The 24,638-nt window shown below is 36.2% G+C and overlaps 2 protein-coding genes across 2 annotated transcripts in view; one reads left to right on the plus strand and one right to left on the minus strand.

The window, feature by feature from the left end:
- The first annotated feature begins 421 nt into the window (after window positions 1-421).
- LOC135767010 (von Willebrand factor C domain-containing protein 2-like) lies at window positions 422-7,060 on the plus strand. The gene is made up of 3 exons (XM_065276588.1): window positions 422-918; window positions 2,693-2,822; window positions 6,180-7,060. The coding sequence occupies exons 1-3, from the start codon at window positions 583-585 to the stop codon at window positions 6,359-6,361; spliced, it is 648 nt and encodes a 215-aa protein (XP_065132660.1). The 5' UTR covers window positions 422-582; the 3' UTR covers window positions 6,362-7,060.
- A 457-nt stretch (window positions 7,061-7,517) lies between these two features.
- Window positions 7,518-24,638, minus strand: part of b4galt2 (UDP-Gal:betaGlcNAc beta 1,4- galactosyltransferase, polypeptide 2) — a 160,058-nt gene continuing 142,937 nt past the window's right edge. The window contains exons 6-7 of the mRNA XM_065276589.1: window positions 20,348-20,452; window positions 7,518-11,914 (exon numbers count right to left, since the gene is read on the minus strand). Of these exons, the coding sequence (XP_065132661.1) occupies window positions 11,746-11,914; window positions 20,348-20,452 (274 nt within the window). The 3' untranslated portion in view covers window positions 7,518-11,745. The remainder of the gene's footprint in view (window positions 11,915-20,347; window positions 20,453-24,638) is intronic.

The following is a 24,638-nucleotide window of genomic DNA, read 5'->3' on the forward strand; positions in this document are numbered from 1 at the left end:
ATTAATTTTAGGGAAAAAAAGGACATTTCCCACAGATCTCACCAGAGTAAAGGCGCTTCCTGTCGCCTGGACGTAAACATCCCTGCTACTATGGAAACGAACTCGCGCAGTCATATGATTGGCTGGAGGGCTCGTGATAACGAACATCATTAAATCATTAACAACAGAGACAAACTAATTATTTCACGCATAGGTGGTGAAAGAAAATATTTAAAAGTAACATAGTTCGTCTATACCTGTACTTTGTCATTTTCAAATAGGCTTTCTACATTTTTCAATGCTACATATGAAGTCATTTTAAAGTTTAACAAGCATACAAACGTGCAATGAAAGAGAAAGCCCCATAAAACTACAGCCTATCAATATTCTGGTATTCGGCTGTCACGTGTAAAATGAAACATAACCCAGGAGGCGTAAAACTTTCCCGTGCGCAAAAGCGTCCAGAGCGCGCAGAGCTCGTGCCCATAATGAAACGCATAAACTTTACCTCGTTAAGTTAACTCTGTTTTTGAAAGCAACACAACAATTTATGTTCGCTGTACATTTGGAAGTCTTGTTTTGGTTTTAAGAAGTTTTTTGGTGATGGCTGCAGTCAGTGTAAGTTTTCTTCACGCCTGCTGTACCCTGCTGATATGTGGTCATTGTGCTTTGGCTTTCTCGGTCGCTGGACAACAGGACTCGACCTGTGAGGCGAACGGCAGCGTGTATTATGTAGGGGAATGGTACTTTTTAGACTCGGACCCTTGCACTCAATGTGAATGTACAGCAGAGGGGTCTGCCTGCGCGAGGACAGAGTGCACATCTCTACCGGCCGCCTGCATCCATGTCAGCCATTACCCGACAGACTGCTGCCCGAGGTGCGAGAAGATCGGCTGTGAGTACCGCGGGGAGGTCTACGAATTGGGCCAGCAGTTTCAGGTAATGTCCAAAGCATTGACTTGGAAAATGGGATGCATATGCATTAATAAAAAAAATAAATAAAAACTTCAGACTACACTAACAACTTCTAATATAGCCATCTGCTTTAATTGGACTTATCTGTTACTTTTGGCACTTTTGTTAGATTATGCGTAAATAATACGAAAGTTTTTATCTTTGAAGCCTTTAAAACCAGAAATGTTCACTTTCTGTGTAGTTTCACATCTGTGATAAATAAATGTTGGCGTGGAATGTATTAAAAGCCTAAAATATTTAAACTACTTGTAGTTAAGAGTAATATCTATAAAAATGAAGTTTATTCTTTAAACAATACATTGTTATTAGGGATTAGAAGAAGGGTGATAATATTTTTTTTTTAATTTCTAACTGCATAAACTAACTGCAGGAGTTATAAACACATACTTCTTTTTGGGTTGTGACATAAAGTACCGCGAGAGCGAGTAGATAGCTTGTGCTTTTTAGCCGCTCTCGCGGTAGCTTGAAGTCATATACCGATCCGTCTGCGCAGCGCCCCATGATGTTAAACCTGTCGAACACAACTGATTGCTTCAAAATTTGATGTTGGTGCGCAAAAAATTGAAATATTTAGCGCCATCACGTGGTTGAGGGTACAATTAACTCAGAACAGGTTCTTCAGTAGAGTTAAAGCTCATTGTGTGGAAATGTTTTTTTTTTTTTTGGAGTAGTGGTTCCTTACATGTGAGCTAAAGAGTAAAGTGAAACATTTTACCACAGTATCCATAGTTACCATGGTAATTGTGCTGTTTTTGATCTGGTATAGTTGGATATTTACTAAGGCTGCAGAACAATAAATTGCAACTAATCGTTTGCAGAATAAAAGTTTTTGTTTACATCATATTTGTGTTTGTACTGTGTATAATAATTATGTATATAAATACTCACAGATGCGAGTAAGAGATATTCACATGTGCATAATACAATTGTATATTCATATTATATGTAATTATAAATACTTAATATATAAATAGATTTTTTTTCTTAAAAGTATGCATGCATTTATATTAAACAGAATTATTATACACAGTACAAACACAAATATGATGTAAACAAAAATGTTTATTCTGCAAACAGTTTTGAAGCCCTAATATACATAATTGTTTGTAAACGTGCAACAAAAGCCGGTTTTTGCTTTGAAACATATTTATTTAATTTTAGCCAATTTTCAATTGTCTTCATTGTGCACAAGTTAAAAGGCACTACAAAAATAAGGTTTTCTTTGTTCTAAGGCAAAATACAGAACAAATTGGATGCTGACTAGAATAATAAAGGGTAATTAAATACTCTGTATGAGAAATTGAAGAAAAAATATCTCGGGTGACACAGGCTTGGAAAAAAGTGCTTATGTGTGCTTCATTATCTCCCTGATTTGGTTATTATGGCTAATGGGGAATCCCTGAGGAGAAAATTGAGGCTTTCTGACTGACTCAGAGGAATACACTTTGCCTGAGCTGACATCATTTTCTTCCAGTCCATTTAACCCAACTTGTACTAGTACTGAGCCACAGGTGGTAATGTTGCTACTACTTAAACAGCAGGGTGGTGGTGAAATTTGATCGCGTTCATATTTTAGGGGGTACAACACTGTTGGATTGCCACAACACAAATGTATGCAGTATGCTTTTAAGTTTGCGTACTGAATTCTGATGTTCACCTTTCCAAAAGAATAATACAAGCTATTTACTTTTACATGCCTATTGACAAAAACAACACCTGTTTTGGATTTGATTTGCAGCCGTCAGAGTGTGAGCAGTGCACCTGTGACAGCGACGGTATCGCCCGTTGTTTGGTAGCAGACTGTGCCCCTCCTCCATGTGTTAACCCGGTTTATCAGAAAGGGAAATGCTGTCCAGAGTGCAAGGATGGTAAGAAGTGTCTACATTTGTGTAATGATCCTGTATATAAAATCTTCATGTAATGTTTTTGTTAATGATGAAGAGTTTTACATTATTCGCAGGGCTATGTGTTCATAGAGACACAGTAAGATAACACTCCTGTGAATTTAGCTTCTGCTGCTGTATTGTCCTCTATGTACACTGTAATGTATGAAGGCAATTATAGTGTTTACTGGGTTTAAAGATAAGGCAGGTATGTTGGCAGCTAAAACAACACACATAAATCAAAGCATAAACTTATCCTATGTGAAAAATTGCTAGTTCCTCAAATTATATTGCTTCTCAATTGATGGCAGAGTATATTACTGTATAAGATTAAGGGTTTTCACTCTGTTTCCACTGAGAAAATACATCTCAAACTCTACACAGTCAACACTTAACGCTTTCAGTGTTCTTAAGATTTTTCAAACACCCAGGGGCGCTGCTAAGGATTTTGGGCCCCATGAAAAGAATCTTGACCAGGCCCCCAACACAGCTGAGACTTTTTTCATATTTATTTACATAAAATCATGCGCTTTATGGTATTTTGACTACCAATGGGGTGAGAAAATTTTACTTGAATTAAGTGTTTAAAAAAAAAGAAATCTTATTTCACAATTTTTTTTCACCCCATTGGCAGATCATTTTGCCTGTTTTGAGGAAAATTTCACTTAAATTGTATATTTATTTGTCTTTAAACTAGACTCATTTACTTAGGTCATTTTGCTCTTCAAGAAAAAGCATCTTAATTTAAGAATTTTTAGATATTTCTACTGAAAACAAGACAAAAATACTAAGTAAGAAAGTCAATTCTTCAGTGTTGAACGTTTAACTAAAACTGTGTATTGTTATTTTTTCCAGCGTTTTTTTGACCTAACATGGGGAGAAAATTGAGTTCCCTTATCATGCACTTTTAACACTAGAACAACCACCAGCTGTCATTTTAACCGTAACATTTAAACTTATGCATTGCAAAAAATTATTTTCAAGAAAAAAAATTCTTAGTATTTTTTTCTTGTTTTCAGTAAAATATAATTTTGTTTTAAATTAAGATGTTTTTTCTTGAGCAAAACGACCCAAGACAATACGTCTAGTTTTTAGACCAAAAATATTACATTTAAGGGATTTTGTGCATAAAACAAGCAAAAAAAAATCTGCTAATGGGGTAAGCAAATTTTTCTTGAATTTTCTTGAATTTAGGGTTTAAGAAAAATTTTCAAGATTTTTTGCTTACCCCATTTGCAGATTTGTTTGCTTGTTTTATGCACAAAATCACTTAAATTTAATATTTTTGTTCTAAAAACTAGATTAATTTTCTTAGGTCGTTTTGCTCATCATGAAAAAGCATCTTTATTTAAGAAATATTAGATATTTTTACTGAAAACAAGACAAAACTACTAAGAATTTTTTTCTTGAAAATCATTTTTTGCAGTGTGGTAATTATCTTTAACACTAGAACAAACAAGGCGTCATTTTGACTGTTTTGAAATTTGCATAGTCAATAACTTTGTCTAAATAAATCATAAAGCTTTGCTGCTCCCTGACTTTTCCTAAAACTACATGCATTTTCATTAAAACTAGTTTAAATATTTATTGTGTGAATAAAAACAGAAATATAATCATTTCTATCTATAACGTCCGCAGGCAGTATTTTGCGCTGTTTAAATTAAGTTTTGCCAAGTTGATATTCTGCCGGCGCATGAAGTCAAGCTGTGTTGCCTGAATTATACAATTTGGGCGGACTGAACCATTTTATGATAATTGAGAGGGGGGAAAGGGGCCCACGGACGTTTGTGTTTCCTAAACAAATTAAAAATTTTTTTGATACCAAGAAACAGCAAATAGAATAATTTAAAGTTAATAATTTTTACTATTACATTTTTTTAGCACCACAATTTTGGGGGCTTCTCTGTTCCCACTCTTACTCGTGGGCCCCGAGAATCGTCATTGTTTAAACCCCCCCCATTTACAGCGCCCCTGCAAACACCTAACTCTTGAGTATAAATATTTGGCAATTAACTCATCCCCATGGGCATAAATGAGACTTCAGATTGTGTGGCTTATTGAGCAGGGTTTACTCATGATATTTTAATGTACAAAAAAATTTACATAAATTCCAGCAAGTACATGTGTAGTGCATTGTTATTTTTTGTTATAAATAAAAGTGTGAAGTATACTTCTACCTCAGTAATATTTCAGTGCACTTGAAAAAAGTATGCTAAAAACCAGTAATGCTTAAATTGACTTTTAGTGTATTGAAGAAATGATATCTCAAAATAGCAGTTAGATGCTCTTAATTTGATCTTTAAGGGTACACCAACTATAAACACATACTGTATGTCATGATAGACTATATGAATGTGAAATTAAAAACAGTATAAATGTCATAGTTTTGACAAACTTTAGAAAATCTTTAGCTTAGAGGCCCGCCAACTTGTTTACATTACAACACATGGCGTCAAATGGCGCCAATCAAAATCCATTCAATTAACGCTACAGCGAGGTAAAAATTATGAACAAGGCTTCAATCAGTAGACTGTAAAATGATGTAAAACAAAAGATGAGAGCAATGAAGGCGATATGTGGTCTTGACACCTGCATGCCATTAAAAATACAAGAACAACAATGTCTTCTTTTCAGCCCTTTCAATATAAACCGGAAAGTGACACGAATGATGAACAATATAAAAACATACATGTAAGAGATGATCAAAATACAGAGGGTTAAGATGGTGGGAAATAAACATTCTCTCATGAAAAAACTGTTGTAAATACCATAGTTTTTACTAAAATAAACTGTAGTAATATTTTGCGACAACCATTACACGTCATCGACCCAGAACGCACTATGCGCAAAACAATAGCTTAAAATGAGTATTATATGTTGGGATTTGAAGTAATGAAAACATTTAATGAGTTTCTATTAGAGGTGTAACGATACATCGTGTGATTCTGCTTGCTATGCTTCTCAATATGGTGAAATACCGCTACATCCAAAAGCCAGATGGCGCTCTCATACAGAAACTCAATATGCGCCGCATATCGTTACAATCCGTATGAATGGATTTTAGTAGTAGAGGTAGTACTATAAAATATAAAGAATGAAAGTACTCAATTAGTGTGTGAAAATAGTACATTTCATAAGTATACTGTACTTAAAGTGTGTTGTAGTGCACTTTGTTCACCTGGGTCGTACATAGGGTTCAGAATGGGCTTTTATACTGTATCTAGGCCTGTAAGCCACACTGCTAATCTGGCATAAGAAAAAAAGCATTTTATTAACAAATTTCACAAATCATTTATCTCCTCTAACTATAGGCCGCATGAATAATTGTATTCTTCTCTCCAGGGCCCAACTGCTACGCTGATGCCTCTCGGTCCCAGGTGATCCCAGGAGGTGAGGCGGTGTGGGTTGACTCCTGTACCAAATGTCGATGTCACGATGGGCAGGATGCGGGTTACTGGGAGGGCAATCGGCTGGCGACGTGTTCCCGTGTCCGAAACTGCCAGTCTAAGGAGGGGCTAAACTGAGGGAGGAGGTCAAATGGACAAACATTCGGAAAATTCCTCATCCCTGTTTATCAAAGATTGCACAGGATATCATAATGAACAGAGACTAGCCTACAAGTTTAGGACTTTATACCATTAACAGCATTTATCTCATGTTAACTAACCAATTAACATTCCACTAATTATACAATTAAGTATAATATTGTTTTGACTTACTATGGGATATTCCCAAATGACACCTATAATAATATAGTTTAGGTTTGAGACACCTTTTTGGCATGGTTAAAAATAGCACAGTGAACATATTTCCTTTTAGTGACTATTTCTAAAGCTGTGTTTGAACATGTTCACATTGTGTAATGTGTTTTGCATGCTTACTATGCTTTACTACTGCAGATCTTAGGATCATCTGCTAATCTTTCTTATTGTTGATGTTTTCTATGATTTGAAGTACCGCGTACATTTAGATTATTTTCTAAAAGCCTGGAAACCAAAGTATGTTGACACTGTATGATTTACATTACTGCCATGCAGGCATGGGAACAGCTAATGTAGCAATTCATAAACAAACCGATCGTGAATGGATGGTGTGTAAATAAAGCAGGCCCATTTTTGCTTCATTCCTGTATTGACTGGTGCCATATTTTTACTTTTTTTTTAAGGAATGTATTTGTTGCAATGACACAGAATGTACACAGTATAAATAAACCACAAACAACATTGCAGTGATCATTGCATCTTGTTTTATCATCCTATATATATGGAGGGTGTTCATGTTGCTGTTCGTTTATTGCAACATCTGTCAAAAAACAAAAACTTTCCTGGCTGACAACTTAGATATACAACTTTCCCTCGCAACTAAACTCAGTCATTTGGACTGACATATGTTATATTATTCAGGTGAAAACCTGCAATGTTATGCCTTATAATCCACATTTATAAAAACAGCAGATTAACTACAGTTAACTTTTACTGCAAAGTATGATAAAGTGACGCATACTAAATGGTGAAAATTAAAAACTGTAGATTAAAAAAGGTTTAAGCTACCAATGTGTCACTGATAGTCATATATGAAGAGTTCAGATGCTAAAGTTGCCCATTAGAGACTTACTGTACAGTCCACAATGTATTGGAACTACATACACAACATACACAAACTGCATTTATTCAACCCCACAATACAAATGAGATTCTTGTAGCATCAGATTTATTGATTGTATACAAAAAGTATGTTTGATATGACATAATGCATTCTATATAAGATATAGCATTTTTGACATTCAATGTACAAAAACCTCGATAGACACGGCAAGTCTTTAAAAATTTGCCCCAGGCTCGAAGACCCGAAGCTGTCAGTAGTGGTTCATTTCATTGTGTAGTGTGAAATATTTGACTACCTTTGCCCCTCTCAGATGAGGTGCTTTAAGAGGGGTAACATGACGATGGAAAAAAGTAAGGGGGCAAAGACATTACATACGCAAATTTGTTTGTGTGTGCGAGTTTAATTAAGGGTGGGAGGGTTTGCTGACCCAAGGATGAGATAAAAACAATCAAAAAAACTTTAAAATAAAGCAATTTTCATTGTGGAGTCAGTGCGATTTTGCAACCCAATTTGCTGAAGCAAGCAGTAAATATTTATGTTTGTGCTTTACTAAACTGGCAATGAGAGTCGTCGTACAGCTTTCATAGATGGAACAAAGAAAATAATAACAATGGCAGATGGAAGTAAGCATACGCTACATTTAAGAAGGCATTGAGAGGAAAGAGGAAAAAAATTCTTAATTATATGACCAAACTTTCAAAACATAACTAGTAAGTATCTAATTCACCGCAGATACAGAATTCACAGCATTCCAATACATGGTCTCACTAGAATCATTTCAATGGAGAGGTATAAACAAATCTAAATGGGAACACGTTATATCACATGCCGTGTGAGGCTTGACTAGTTGCATGCAACAATTTGTACCAAAATAGGCCACCGAAACAGAAATTAATGTGTTCATATACATCCACTCGTACCATATAAATCATGGAGTGCATTTCCATTTTGCAAACTGAGGTAAATGCAAATGATATGACATTTTTTCTCCTTCAAACTCAATATGCGCCTTGATACAAGAACTCTAAAAATAAATAATCTCATTTCACACCGACTGAAACTGAATCCTCATTTGCAAAGACATTCTGGGATGAGCTGAATGTCTTTTTAATTTGAGGATTGACTTGAAATCTCATTCGCGAGTTGAAGGCTCGACATTCACTGCATTCTGTAACGCAGCATTCGAAATGCGAGTCGAGGAGCTAGAAGAAATATTTATGAATGTTATCAATAAATATTTCTGGAAAAAACCTGACCATGTGCACAAAGAGGATTGTGCTCAAAGAATTCATCGGTGAAGAACAAGTCGAAATGGGACTATACTGCATCTTAAAAGGCAAATAGAAAAAGGAAAATCAAAATAATGCGCGGTAGATATTAAAAGTCAAGCATGTGATTTTGCCTGATGGTGAATATATAGTTGTCACCCTGTCTGTGAAATCCAAGCTAAAGTCTCATAATCTATTTTTTCAATCTCTGACATGACCGTAGTCATTATTAAAGATATCGAGCTTGTTTTCCACATACATTATGCAAGATGATTTTATACTGAATAGAAAACAGTAAATCACCAGAAACTGACTATCGGGTTTTCACAGACTGGGACAATGTGACAGGTCGCAGCACACATGAGACAGTGGATGACGAAGCACTTAAAACCTTATGAAGAAAAGCAATGTCGGAGACGCAACATCTCCAGCTTGGGTCAGCAGTTAAGACAACACGACTAGTGTGCAAATACACGCACAGAAATACAATGGGTCGGTAAGGCTGAAAGTAAAAAGGCAGAAGGAAAAACATTAAGAAAATGTGTGCTTAATAAGAAAAAAGGCTTTTTGAAAGGACAGAGAGTGGCTGGGCTTTCATTAATGACTGAAAAGAAGTCAATAATGACTTCTGGACTTAACTAATCATTAATAGCACAAAACAACCATCCACACATATTTCCAAAATATGAGAGAAAGAACAGCTTTAACTCTGAACACATGCGTGCCTCTTTTAAAACATCTGAAGGCATCGGCTCGGTGTTTTCAGGCATTAAACTAAAAAAAATATAAGGAAGCAAGACAAATGACAAAATAGAAACTTTAGAGGAATAGTGTACCATCCAAAAAAATATTTCTGTCATTATTCTCACCCTTTTGTTGTTTCAAACCTGTATGATTATTATTTTTCGGTGGAATAAAATACAAATGAAGAGTTCAGAGGCAAACTCCTCTTAATGTGTCTGACATGTTTTAATGAGCATTTTTATCAGACTCTTATCTTTAGGTTCAGTATTTTCACTTTATTGGCAGTTATTAGTCATTATTTTCCCAAATTTCACTTTAATTAGTCATTTTATTGGTAATTAACACATTTTACTGTTTTTTTGCTGCAAATCTCTCCAAGCGCATGAAAGCTTTTTTGGAAAAACCTCCACTTCTAAAAAATCCACTACTTTGGGCAAGACAGTAAACATATGACAGTTAATATTTTACGAGTTGGCTAATTCGTATTAATTTATATGACCACATTCATAGATTTTTGTACAATTTGCCTTGACCCCTGTGACGTTGGGGTTAGGTTAGGGTTTCGTTATTGTTATTTTCATGAAAATCGAACTTTTTGCACGATTAACTTCAAATTGATTCATATGAATTAGCCAACTCGTAAAATATGTACAAATTCTCGTGAGATCAGGCTGGATGCAAATATAATAAAAGTCAAAATGTAAAAATGCTGTTAAAAATTTGTCGAGATGCACGTCAGCCTACGCATTGGCTACGGATCACCTACAGCGTAGACCTTACGCAAGAGCTTGACAAGCTTGTCACTTTCAAATTTGTTTAAACGATTGTTTCGTAACGGTGCGTTTAGAGGACTTTGCTGAAAAATCGACATGGCATTTAGTGGATTCTGCCAACAAAGCAGTATTTCTGAATGGTATAAGTGAATTAGAAGCAAACTGATAACCACATAATACATACTGAGAGCATTTGCTAAATACATTTATCTCATTTTTGATGTAAGTGAACACTAAGGTCAAGCTCCGAGAACCAGAACAAAGGTTTAAAGCAGTCTGGTTAAAATATTTTGCTCTGTCCTCACACAAATCTAGTGTAAGTTCAAGAGACTGTACAAAATATGCGAACTACTTTATTGAAGCACCTTTGTCCTGTTTTGCGCTTGACTGTTGTGGTCACTATGAACTGTTGCGAGTCTGATGTTACTTTTGTATTTAACAAGCACAAGGGTTTAAGATGTCACGAGGGTGAGAAAATAATGACAGAATTTTCATTTACAAAAGATTGCAAAATATTCAAATCAAAAGCATCTCAAATGAGATCAGATAGATCATTCAGTAGAGTATGAACATCATTTAAATCTCACCTCTGTACTGTAGATTATCCTCTTATCTAAATACTAATTTGAACATTGAGAATTACAGTATGTGATCAACAACAGCATCCTTCAAGTTTTCAAAAAGCCTTGGAATACAACCGATCTAAATATGAATGTTTGAGGCAAACATAAGTAAACAATAAAGAAATGATAGTCTGTAGTTCTTTAAGCAGGTGGTGATAGTTACAGAGGTTCATCAGTACAGATGCTCCTCTATCTTCCAGCTAAAGTTCTTGCTATTTCTCCGCACGTTTCCATGGCAACTCGACGACTGCGGCGATCCATTCCCACCAAGTTGACCCACACAGTCATGTGCTTGTAGGGCTTTGTCCAGACCCGAGTTCTTTACATCTCAATTAGGGTTTCCTTCATGAAAATGCCTGTGTATATTCTTGGCGCACAACATTCAGCTTTGATCAAAGTCCCACGAGAGAAACGCAACTGGAAAAAAGATATAAAATAAAAAGAAAACGAGATAATCTAAGGATCCAACTTCAAGCACCGATTTGTCAACCTCACACGATCCATTAAAATCTGAGATAAAAAGAAAAGATTTGAACACTGCCGTATGTGCAGGTACAAAGACACATTCGCTTTTGAAATGTACATGTTCTGACTGATTTACATAAAGTGACCAGGCTCTTCATTGTTGGTGAACCTTCACATATCACCAAATCCAGAACCGAACAATCTTTCCATTAAAGCCATCAACAGCTTTGAGCTTGTATCCTTATGGTCTGACACAAAACAGCCATTGGAGTACGGTGATGATGTTTCTTTCTTCTCCAGACACTGTGTGCCCAGATGACGTATCCGCATCAAGGCCCAATGTATTCCTGAGAACTAACCTGTTCAGCATACCAGTGCTGTATTCATAGGAAGTTGAGTTCGTGGGTTTGTCTGTGTGCTGCTGAACTGGTTAAAACCCGTTGCCTCTCTGTCCTTTCATTGGTCTTGGAGGGGGCTTGCCGATCTCCACAGATATGTTGGTATAAAGTGGGTATTTCTTCACGGACACCACCCTGTACATCAGCGAGCTGATCCCATCTTTCCTCATCGTGTTCTTGGTGTTCTGGATTTTAGTGAATCTGGAAGAAATACAAACAGTACTGTCATTGTTTTGCGATTCATTTAGGATATAGGACACAAATGGTCAAAATATGCACCCAAGCTGTCATGGGGGGTACCCTTTAAAAAGGTCCTAATGTGTATAATTAGGTACATATATTTATACATTTGGTACCAATATGGGGTACTAATATAAACTCTTCAGGGCGGTTTCCTAGACCGGGCTTATAGACTTAAATGCATGTTTGAGCTGTCTTAACTGGAAACATTTTGTCTCAAGATGCACCCCAGTAATGTTTTTATAAGGTATGTTTAAATGTCCCTTTAGTATAATTCCTAATATAACGAAGGCCTAGTCCTGGATTTATCTAAACCCCAGTCTGGGATTCTGTCCCTTCCCACACCTTAGTTAACTTCAAATTCAAGGACCTTTCAAGGACTTTCTAGGTCCATTTCAAGGGAGAGCAAGGTTACATCATGTTTCCCTTTAAAATACATTGTTACAGTTCCCTTTCGAGGGAACTCGCGCTGTGGCACTGCGGTGACACTTTGGGGACGCCTCCAGGGGTAAGTGCGTCTGAATGTGTATATCAAATTCAACCAATGGTGAGGCTTAACGACAAAGACAGGGTGACGCGGGAGCCATGAAGTATATCGTTATCTGAAATATTGCCAAAGACGGCGTTACAGGGATGCAGGAAGTATGGCAAGGGAGACACAGCGTCTCGTTCCCTTCTCAATGAACAACAGTTACATACGTAACCCAAAACGTTTTCATGTGTCAAACACAACTATGCAAAAAAGCATTTTGTTATGAATAAACATTCACATAGATAAGATATAAGCATAAAAAGCGAACAGTTTAGCATGTGTGCTTAAAAAGTCTAGAATTTGTATGATTTTATCCTACACTACACGGGTGATTCTCACGAAACCATTGAAACACCACGGCACTAATGATATTAGCTATAAAATGTGTAATATAGTAATATTAAAAAGCATCAGAATTAACAAAATACTGTGTTCTACCTTGCACAATGTGTGATTTCAACATAAGAATTTATAATTTGTCAATTTTATCTCATTTTCTGCTGAAATTCTCATTACCGCAATGTGTCCGGCTGTGTTTGAACATGCGTTATGTTGTAATTTAATCAAATTAACACAAAAATATTTAGAAAAAAATAAATGGATGTTTTGCTAGACTACTTTAGATGACAGAAAAAATATTTACTGAATATTCATGTATAATAATAATGAAGGAAAACTAGAAAATGTATGTGTCTATGCCTTATGTTCTCATCCTCCACAACACTTTCTGAGAACAGTTTAAGCACACATACAGAATTTTAATAAAGTTTGATTTTGAGTGACCAAGCACATGGACCAGTTCTTCAAGATGGCTAGCAGGTAAGATCATTTTTTTACAGTTAATTTGAAATATTGTCTTGTCAGAATGCTTACACAACATTTTGATTATCATTACCGCAACAGATGCTTATTAAATGTTAATTTAATTAATAGAAGCATAATACTTTGATTTTTAATGCATTTGCAGAATCTCCAAATTATGTTCTTTCAGGTTTGTCGTGTCATTTTGAAAATATGTCAGTGTTGATGTTTTCTGACTGTTGCGGTAATGAGATTTTTTAGGACTAATTTTTTAAATTATGTTACAAAAAGTGTTAAATGATAAGTAAATGTGTTTAAATTAATGTTCCCATTTACTCCAGACTTTGTTTTTCAATGTCTGGTGGGAAAAAAAGTAAATGTAAGCAATTTTTACATTTTCATGCTTGACATTTTTAAAACCAAGTTTTCGTGAGAATCACCCACACAGGGAATAATATGGATTGTTTCCAGAAAACCTCCTGCATAAAATAGATTCAAGCACTTTCAATGACCTGTATCTATGTATGTATATTTTCAAAAACTTCCAAAGGCCTTGAATTTTTCCCCCTAGATTCACAAACTTTCAAGGATTTCAAGGACCAGGGGGAACCCTGCCCTTTAGGTGCAAAGCTTTGGACAGCCAGGGTATACATTTTGATAATTTCCTCCGACAGTGCAGAAAGAAAAAAGATCTCTTTATTGTCTCAGATTTAAGAGGAAAAAACAACTTGAGAATGAATTATTATAGAAAGTGAATGCACTTTGGATGAAAGTGACAAAATGTATAAATACTTGCATGCGGTCATACCAATGTCAACCAGCAGGTGGTGAAATAACATTTGCAAATGTTTACAGACCATCACACCCATGTAGGACATCAATTCTATAAACACTGTATTTCGAAACACTCAAAAGACACAGAAAAACACTTTACACTGTTAGACAAGTTAAATGAAATGAGCTTTATGCACGAGTATAACATGAGGGTTTACAGTACAGAGATGTGCGACCCTAGCCAGCATTATACATTATACAGCATTATACATTATGGCCATGACTGCAGAAGAACTTTACAATGAACACATCTCTGAAAAAGTATAAAAGAGTTTAAAACTTGTCCATTAAAGGCTAGCTTGATTTATGTGCTGCTATCAACTTCAATATCACTGGAGATCCCACAAAGGCTTTTAAACAGACTGCAAATAATGATTTATGTTATTAATGGGTGAATGAAATTAGTGTGCGAGAGAGCTCAGGCTGAACTCGACTTAATATTCATGCGGACAGCACTAACTAATCTGCGGAATGGTGATGAATCGAATCCTGGTTTCTTCTGGAAAGTATAATGTCTCATTATGGAGTATGAAGCTCTTGTACGGAGTGACCAAACAAAGGCTTTGGCATTGACAGAACTGCAGAGAGGGCAAACATTCATCAACTGTAACAACTCATCTTTTTTAAATAATGATACCGCAACCGCTTGTTCCGCACGTCCTGTATACAAGCCGTGTATCTCAAGAACAAATGAGCAAAACTTGTGTGACAGGTTAACACAAACATAAAACATAAGAATGTGAAAGGCACTTGAAGTTACCGTAATCAAAAGTATCAGATACTTCCATGTTTCTTTACCTCCTCTTTCTATGCACTTTCAGAAAAAAATGGTACAGATATGTACCTAGGTACCAGAAGGTACCTATAAGGTACCAATGTGTACCTTAGAGGTACCAGTATGCACCATTTAGATACCCAAGTGTACTTCTTGAGAAGGTACCGCCCCAGTGACAACTTACATTTTCTTCATTACTTTGCAGTGGCGGCCGATGACTTCTTTTTCGTGGGCGCTCCATGGAAAGTTTTGTCACAACATGTATGTAGCCCGTCATGTTTGTTGTTCCTTTTTTTCAAAATATGTGTTCTGCACGTCAAGAGATCATGTGTGCATCAAGTGTCTTGTCAAAATAAGTCCCTTCTGCAAAGGGTTTATGATGAAAGAGACGCTAACGTTTGCCAGATACTCGCGTAATCTCATGCGTGATCAGACTTTACTGTTTAGGGAGTGTCTTGCGTGTATTTTGTGAACGTGAGCGTCTCTTTTATCATAAACAGTTTTGATGCATGTGCAGCAGGCACTTATTTTGACAAAACACGTTATGCACATGGTTCACATGACGCAACAAACACATATTTTGAAAACACAAGCAACACACATGACACTCCAAACACTTCTTTTGAAACAGCGCCCCTCAGATGAGGAGTCACGAGCCACCACTGATATTTTGTCCAAATCAGTAACTTTAAATAAAATGTTTATTTTTTTAATGAATGAAAATCATGTTTTTTAGACAATTATAACTACTATCTATAACCCTATACTTTTGAATAGCAGAAATCAAACAAAAGTGCTTAAAAGGTTCTTCGCATACTATTTTGGGTTCTTCAAAGAACCATCTTATATTTTATAATGTAAAGAACCTTTAAATCACTGCAAACAACCTTTTATTCATCGGATGTTAAAGGTCGTTATGGAACCATTCAGCCAAAAATTGTTCTTCTATGGCATCATAAAGCATTAACACTGTTTATACATCTATACACGAGTCCCCTAGGTGTGAAACTCAAGCTTTTATTACATAAAATCAAGCTATCCTAGATTAATTCACTACAAGCATCCAATTAAAGGCAATAAAATCTAGCAATGAAGGCATCATACTCTAAATGAGTTCCCATTATTCTTTATTTTGGGAAACACTTTATAATAAGATCCATGAATCACTATGAACTAATACCTAAATAATTCTTGCTTAAATATGAAGTAATGACTAATGTTGATGAGTTATCATTAAGTACAACATGACTCATGACTCAACACATTAATTCATTCTTAACTTATACATTAACTACACTCTCAGAAAAAGGTACCAAAAGGTACAAACGTTGTCACTGGGGTGGTACCTTTCCAAAAAGTACACTTTTGTATAAGGTACATATTTGTACCTCAAAGGTGCGCACTGGTACTTTAGAGGTACTGTAAATAATAGTACCTGAAAAGTACATATCTGTGCCAGAAATGGTACAGATTTTGTCCCAGTGACAGCATTTGTACCTTTATTTCTGAGAGTGTAACAACTAACTAACAAACATGTTATTTTGTACTTAATTATGACTCTTTATTAGTTAAAGGGGACATCCACAATACTTTTTAAAGAGATAAAAGAAATCTTTAGTGTCCCCACCCAGACTACATATGTGAAGTTTTAGCTCAAAATACCTATAGATCAATTATTTTAGCATGATAAAATGCCACTTTGTAGGCGTGATGAAAAATGTGCAGTTTTTGGGTGTCCTTTAAATTGCAAATGAGCTGATTTCTGCACTAAATGGCAGTGCTGGGTTGGATAGTGCAGATTAAGGGTTGGTATGATCCCCTTCTGACATCACAAGGGGAGCCAAATTTCAATGACCTATTTTTTCACATGCTTGCAGAGAATGGTTTACCAAAACTAAGTTACTGGGTTGATCAATTTCACTATTTTTAGGTTAATAGAAGCACTGGGGACTCAATTACAGCACTTTAACATGGAAAAGTCAGATTTTCATAATATCTCCCCTTTAATGATTAGTTGCCTTAACTCATTATTAGTTCATATTATATTTAAAGGGGACAGAGAATGAAAAACCATTTTTACCTTGTCTTTGTTGAATAATGGTAGTCTACCCGCATTCACGAACATACAAAAAGTGCTAGACATGTAAACATCTCAGTCTCATAGAAATTCCTCTTTAAGAAATGTCAGCCAGAAAACGGCCCAATCTGAAAAACTGATGCTTATGACATCACAGGCATCTCCCTGCCCCTCCACTTTAAAATAATTGGCTACATTTTTTGAGTGGCAGCAAAGTCAGCCAATCAGTAATGAGATTGCAAGTTAAGCCAGTAGGGGGAGCCAAATAGGTGCAAAACCACTTGTTTAAAATCCCCCACCCTAATAGAGCTATCTGAGAGAGGTTTTTAGGAAGCTTCTAAGGCATTACAGATCCAAACTAAAAAAATTTGTCTACATGTCACATCACAGAACATGGATAATTACCCCGTTCAATCATTCTATGTCACCTTTAAGAATTAATTTAGGTATAAGTTCATTATGATTTAAGGACCCTTATTATAAAGTGTACATTATTTGGTTACTTAATTATTACGTTTTTGTAGGTTATACTAGCCATGGCTTAGTAAGAAAGAACATTAAGGGTTGAGATCCATCAATCTCAGAGTGCACTTCTTGATATATTGACTGTCACTGAGTTGCAATGGCCGGTGCTACCACAAGTCTGTGGGTTTTCATCATCATACATCATACAGATGGCTCACTCATTTAGCCCTGACACTTAAAAATACAACTTAAATGAAGCTTATCACTGGCCTGAGACGAAACCTCACTTGACGCCAAAGCAAAACTGTCATGGATCAGGAAAATAAGTGAATTTTCGGTAGATGTACCACAAAAACATCCCAGGGGTAAACATCATTGCTCAAGTTCCTCCTTCATAGCTCAATGGAGTTCTCAGTTGTTGTTTTTTAAAACTGAACTTTGTCTTACTGTAGATGTTCATCATATAAGATAAGTAAGTAGCAAACTTACAGCGCTTTTCCATCGCATAGTACCCCAAGGTTTGGTTTAGTTTGGGTCGGGATGATTTTGACAATAAAAATAACAAATATACACTTTTAAAGCACAACTTCTCGTCGTGATGCACCAGCGTGACCCCACGCAATACGTCATGACGTCAAGAGGTCACAGAGGTCGAACGCGCCAGTGTTTACAAGCGTCTTAAAGAGGACCGTTCCTATGTTGTTGTATGTCAACTTATACTAATTAATGTCTTTGTGTCAGTTTATTGTTTACAATGGTCCGCAAATGTGCGTTTTATATATGTAACACGTGACCTCCCTACGTCACTACGCATTTACGTTAGGTCGCGCTGGACCGGATCTTGACGAGAAGTTGTGCTTTAAAAGTGTATATTTGTTATTTTTATTGTCACAAATGACAATCGTTTCGCTAGATAAGACCCTTATGCCTCGTTTGGGATCATTTAGAGTCCTTTGAAACTCCGTTGAAAAAAACTGTTACGTGTTGAGTTAAGTGTTCATTGTTGGTGTCTATTAAAGTTCATTAAAATGAGAAAAATCCTGCAATGTTTTTCTCAAAAAACATAATTTCTACTCGACTGAACAAAGAAAGATATCAAAATTTTGGATGACATGGTGGTGAGTAAATTATCTGGATTTTTCTTTAAAGAAAATGGAATATTCCTTTAACATATATCAGTGCCATTGTTTTGTCTCAAGATGCACATAAGTAATGTTTTTGTAAGGTTTGTTTGTAAAAACTATATTTATGTCCTAAAGGCCTAGTGATGGATTAATCTAAACCTTGTACCGGAAACTGACATGGATTTAACAAGAAAGTGTCACAAATATTAGAAAGTGTTAATATTGAGCTCACAATGAAGTCTCTGATGTTTGCACACTGATCAACAATACAAGCAAAGGTCTACCACGCATGCAGAACTGCTCATTTTGTAAGGTTTTTGACAGAGGAGCCCTGGGTTAATTGAAAACCATAAAAAAATTCTAGGCTACGACAAAGTGCACATTTTCCAGTCTGATGCTCATACCGACGCGAATCTCGCCGATCGGCATCACATCATTTATTCCAGTTTGAGACAGAACACAAACAAACGACCTGTCTGTGACAACAGACCCGCTCTGCCGTGACATGTTTCAATTCATTAACTTCAGCACCGACACCTCATTCATTTCTAAACCCGAGCACCGTCCTCTCCAGCGAAGATGAGTTTTGCACGTGCGTGTGGCTCGCGGGGTGGGCTGCACTCATTACTTCAATTGTCTGAGGCACTCGTTGGGAGAGAGAGAATAAAGTGGGAGAGAGACATGAGCGAATCAGAAAGACAGATCAAGGAAGGGAGAATAAGAATTACATGGAGCAAAAGAGAATAAATGACTGTCTCTTATCTTTTGCACAGTGAATGAAACCTTTTACTAAAGAAAAAGACCAATCCAAACTTTTAATAGCATTCCTTTGCTTCTGTCCCGCCATTTCGCTTAGAGCTCTCCCAAGATTGACAACCACCGTGAAAGAGTGAACCAACCTGCAATGGCAGGAATCGTTTTGCAATTAGTTGCTTCTCTGTAAAGGTTTTTTTTTACCTGGGAACAATCTGGCAAGCCCAGCGCCTACAGATGGGCCTATTGACTGGTTATTTTACACCGTCTGAGCTATTCATGCATGAAAGACATCCACCAGTTGGAATAAACACACAAATCCAAACAGTATGTAGGAAAAGGATAAAACAAACTTGCAATGATGACTTACAAAATGATTTATAGACGGTTTCAGCAGAAACGACATAAAAAAGCGGCTTTTGTGGGCTAAACGTAACTTCCGGTGGAATTACATCAGAGTCCTTTTACAGTGGTTTATTTCTGATAACAAATCTAATTCAGGTATGGTGGCCTAAGACTTTTGCACAGTACTGTGGGTGTGGATATCTTGGGTGTGGATTATTTTCAAATAATTCAAAGGACTGAAGCCAATTATTTCGCTTATACCACGGCTACAACAGACATTACTCTGGTGGTTATTTTTCAGACATTTGACAGGTCAGGTGTGCGTTTATCGAATAATAACGCATACCCATGGAACATTTCTCAACCAATCAGAATAAAGCATCCAACAGCCCTGTGGTATAAACAATATATACACCTGACCCCTGTGGTCAGATGCTGGCTAGCTATGGTGCTAAACTAAATACACAAATACAATCTGAGAAAAGTCTGTAAAATGTCAAAAATATCAAGCTATGCCTCAAATATTATCCTCAAACGGCACTGCTGGGCTTCAGATCAATAAGCCAAAATAAATGGATAAGTGGTACAATTTAAAACTTCCCAGCAGATTTCAGATTCTCAGGCGGAGGCAGGAAAGATTTTGGCTTCAAACTCCGCAGGGATGATGATGAAGAAGAGCCGGTCTTACCTCTGGGGGTTCGGTTCATTGTGTTTGTCTCTCTCATGCTTGATCATTCTGTAGCGGCCGATTCTCACATCAGGCCGAGACACTTTCATCCCATTTAGTGTGATTCTGAGAGAACAAGAGAGGAACATTAAGGTTAGCATGTATGAGATTTCATATCGATCGATTGATTGGGCTCATGCAGTCAAATCGGAGTCTGATGACTAAGTAATGGCCATCGTTTCAAAAGCTTAGGACGTCGCAGACCTCAAATTACTTCAAACACATTTTCTTTTCTTTTCTTTTTTGGCTGTGTCCAAAACTTCAGTCAGTTGCGTAAAAAAACTGTGTTCTTGTGTTAAAGGGACACTCCACTTTTTTAGAAAATATGCTCATTTTCCAGCTCCCCTACAGGTAAACATTTGATTTTTACCGTTTTGGAATGCATTCAGCTGATCTCCGGGTCTGGCGCTTCCACTTTTAGCATAGCTTAGCACAATCCATTGAATCTGATTAGACCATTAGCATCACGCTCAAAAACAACCAAAGAGTTTCAATATTTTTCCTATTTAAAACTTGACTCTTCTGTAGTTACATCGCGTACTAAGACTGAAAGAAAATTAAAAGTTGTGATTTTCTAGGCAGATATGGCTAGGAACTATACTTTCATTCTGGCGTAACAATCAAGGACTTTGGTGACGTAACATGGCTGCAGCAGGCGCAATGATATTACGCAGCTCCTGAAAATGGTCCCTTTGGTAACTTTCAATAGCAGGGTACTGCTTTCGGGCACTGCGTAATATCAATACCAAACTTTTTGGTTATTTTAGAGCGTGATGCTAAATGGTCTAATCAGATAGTGATTATGCTAAGCTATGATAAAAGTGGTACCGCCAGAACCGGAGATCGGCTGAATTGATTCCAAAACAGTAAAAATCAAATGTTTAACTGTAGGGGAGCTGGAAAATGTGCATATTTTCAAAAAAAGTGGAGAGTCCCTTTAAGGTGGTTTAGGGAAACATGAATTTATCGCATTAATAAATCATTTATACAAATGCATATTTTTGGACAGCCATAAACTCTTAAAATAAATGTGCTTTACAATGCCAAAGAAGAAAGTGAACAGTTCCATAAAGAACTTTTGACATCCGAAGAACGTTTCAGTTTGAAAAAAGGTATTTAAACTTTATGATACCAAGGACCACCAAACATGATGAACCTTTTCTGAGGGACCCCCTACCTAAAATTAATTAGCAATTTATATATTTCTATGTGTATATATAGTATTATTGGCTAAACATTTTTAATTCAAATGTATTTGTACTGCAGAAACTTTCACAATATCTCTTGTTTCATAGCAGCTTTACCAGGAATCCTGTATTATAAACCCAATAAGTGAGATAAAGGGGACTGTAATAAGAACCACACACTAGAAAGATAGCAAATATAAATGATTCTGAAATGCATGTAGCAAGAAATGAGAAATAAACATCTAAAAAAATCTAATCTTTTTTTTCTTAAGCTTAATTTTTCTTTTGGATTTTTCCTAGGGACCCCCTGAAGGTCACCGGACCCCAGTTTGAAAACCCCAGCTTTATGTTATTTAAAAAATATGAAAGAACCTTATCTTTTGCTACATTTTGTATATATTTGGTATTTTGCTATTGCTAATAAGGTTTTGTTATGCCTGTTAGTATCAACATCACTATCAGTGACATTCACTTATTAGCAAACAATGAACATCCAGCAGCTAAATTGAATCAAAAAGCCATTAACAAATAGGAATGCCAAAAATGCCAAACGAGCAAAAAACAAGCCGCAATGAAAAAGCGAAGGGTAAAACTCAATAGCTGTGAATTCTTCTGGGAGCTTTTGTTGAAGAGAACAGCAAGGCTGGGCATCTCCACACAAACCCCTGACTGCAGAACAATCCCATTTGTTTAAATAGCTACAGCTTTGAGAAACTCACGATTGCTTGAACAATCTAACCATTCTAATCTCCCTGCTTGGCTCCAGGTCCTGGCATCAGTACAAATCTAATGTTTGTCATGCGAGCATCTTGTCGCTGGAGCTTGTCTTTCCGGAGGATGATGGCTTTCTTAAAGCATTTGATTAGATGGAAATCCTTTTGGGGAGAACGAGGCATGCATGCGTGCGGCTGTGTGTACTGTACTTGTGGGGTCGTATGATTTATTTAATTCTGATCAACTTCAATCCCTCTAGCTGCATTATTTATAACAAAGGCCTTGCTCTTGTATTATTAGGTTGAAGGTAATCTCTGGGTTTCTTGACCTAGATAAAGACACTGTGGGAGATTTCTGAGGGCGTTTGGATGAGATTATAATGAGAGAACGAGAGGTATAAACAATGGAAGAGCCAGTAAGAGAGAGGATTAATAAACGTCACAGACGAATCCACTAAATGTGTGAAAAAGACCACAAAGAAACATTAAATATTTGGTCACTTGCAATCAGTTTGTTTTAAAAGATAAGTCAATTTTCTTAAAAAAAATCCAGATAATTTACTCACCACAATGTCATCCAAAATGTTGATGTCTTTCTCTGTTCAGTCAAGAAGAAATTATGTTTTTTGAGGAAAACATTCCAGGATTTTTCTCATTTTAATGGACTTGAATGGACCCCAACACTTAACTCAATACTTAAATTTTTTAAACAGAGTTTCAAAGGACTCTAAACGATCTCAAATGAGGCATAAGGGTCTTATCTCATTAAGATTATTTTTGTTACCCCATTGGCAGATAATTTTGCTTCTGATTTGTATTGTTCTTTATTTTTTATAAATTATTTATTGTTCTGGCAGCTCAAGTGCACTTAAATTTTAAAAAGTCTATATATTTGGCAGATATAAATCATACATGTGTATGTTTTTTGTGTTAGTCCATTTTTATTTTATTTTATTATTATTACTTTAACAGCTTCGGAATGTTCCAGGAACAAAATGTTTGTGCACTTTCTGAAGATTTAAGATCTATTTTTGAATAAAGGGTTGGAAATTAATGCTTTTTATTATTCATCGATTAATCGAAAAAATAATCGACAGATTAAGCGATTATTAAAATAACCGTTAGTTGCATCCCTACACTGCGGTTACCTTGGTGTCATCGTCAGATAACAAATAAAAATAAATGGAGAAGCGGCCCAAATTAGTTATTATATATTATTATAGAATTATTATTATAGAATATTCAGAACGTATCACTTTTGTCATAAGATGTACAGTATAAACAAAACTAACAAAATAGTTTTCTGTAAATAATACTAAACACATTATATACACCACAGTAGCCTAGTAAATAATACAATATTATTACTATTAGCTTGTTTAAGTGTATGCATATTTTGTAAAATCTTATTCATACATTAGTACGAGCTGCTTTTTCCCAGTGATGTTAGTAGATTAGTGGTGTTTTAATTATAATCATACATTTCACAATGTACAAATCTGTACAAATAAAACAGGTTCCCTATTCAGTAAGGTCAGACTTGGTAATAACTTCCTATAAGTGCACGAGGAAGAGTTGTGCTGTTAAATATTTGTATTATTTCTTCTTGCTCAGCTTCTGTACTTAACAGGACTGGAGGTTGTTGCTTATCAAGATATTTTTAGCTCTTCTGCCCTGACTTGAGTTTTGGCCAGAAACAACCCAGCCTCGGATATATGAAACCATCATAAAAAGGGAGGACAACTGTGCCTGTTTTGGTACATTTCCATTTGTATGGCTCATCCTGTTCCGGGCACCTGCAGTATTTTGGCTAAACACCCACGAGTCTTACATAAGAGGATGGTTAATATCATCGTTCTTGATGTGTTCATCATAACAAGTGTTAACACAAGTATTCTGGTGTTTATTCCTTCAGCATTTTCAGATCTTATCGGGTACGTTCGCAGCTGTGTTCCTTGAACTGTCAGACCTCTGGTGCTCGGCTCAGACAGCCGTGATTACTCCGCCAATGGCATGCATTCAGAGTCGTATGATTGGGGAAAAGCGAAACGCTGTGATGTGTAACGACCTTGACAATCCATGCAGAATATCTCAATGATTTGTGTTCGAATGGACCGCTTTGCTTTTGCACAGAAAAATGAGATTTCTCTTGGTCGGGAACAAACACAAGATGCTGCTCTAAATTAACCTCGACCTTGGAGACAGAAAAAGCATTACAACACCTCAAGGAATAAAGAGAAAGGAGAAAAGAGGAAGAACACATGTATAACTCCACAATGACTGCAACTGAAATAATAATAATATTATCACACCATAACAATAAATAATGTTGACTGTTTCTCACTCATACAT

Source organism: Paramisgurnus dabryanus, chromosome 6, assembly GCF_030506205.2.
Source record: "Paramisgurnus dabryanus chromosome 6, PD_genome_1.1, whole genome shotgun sequence".
Lineage (NCBI taxonomy): Eukaryota > Metazoa > Chordata > Actinopteri > Cypriniformes > Cobitidae > Paramisgurnus > Paramisgurnus dabryanus.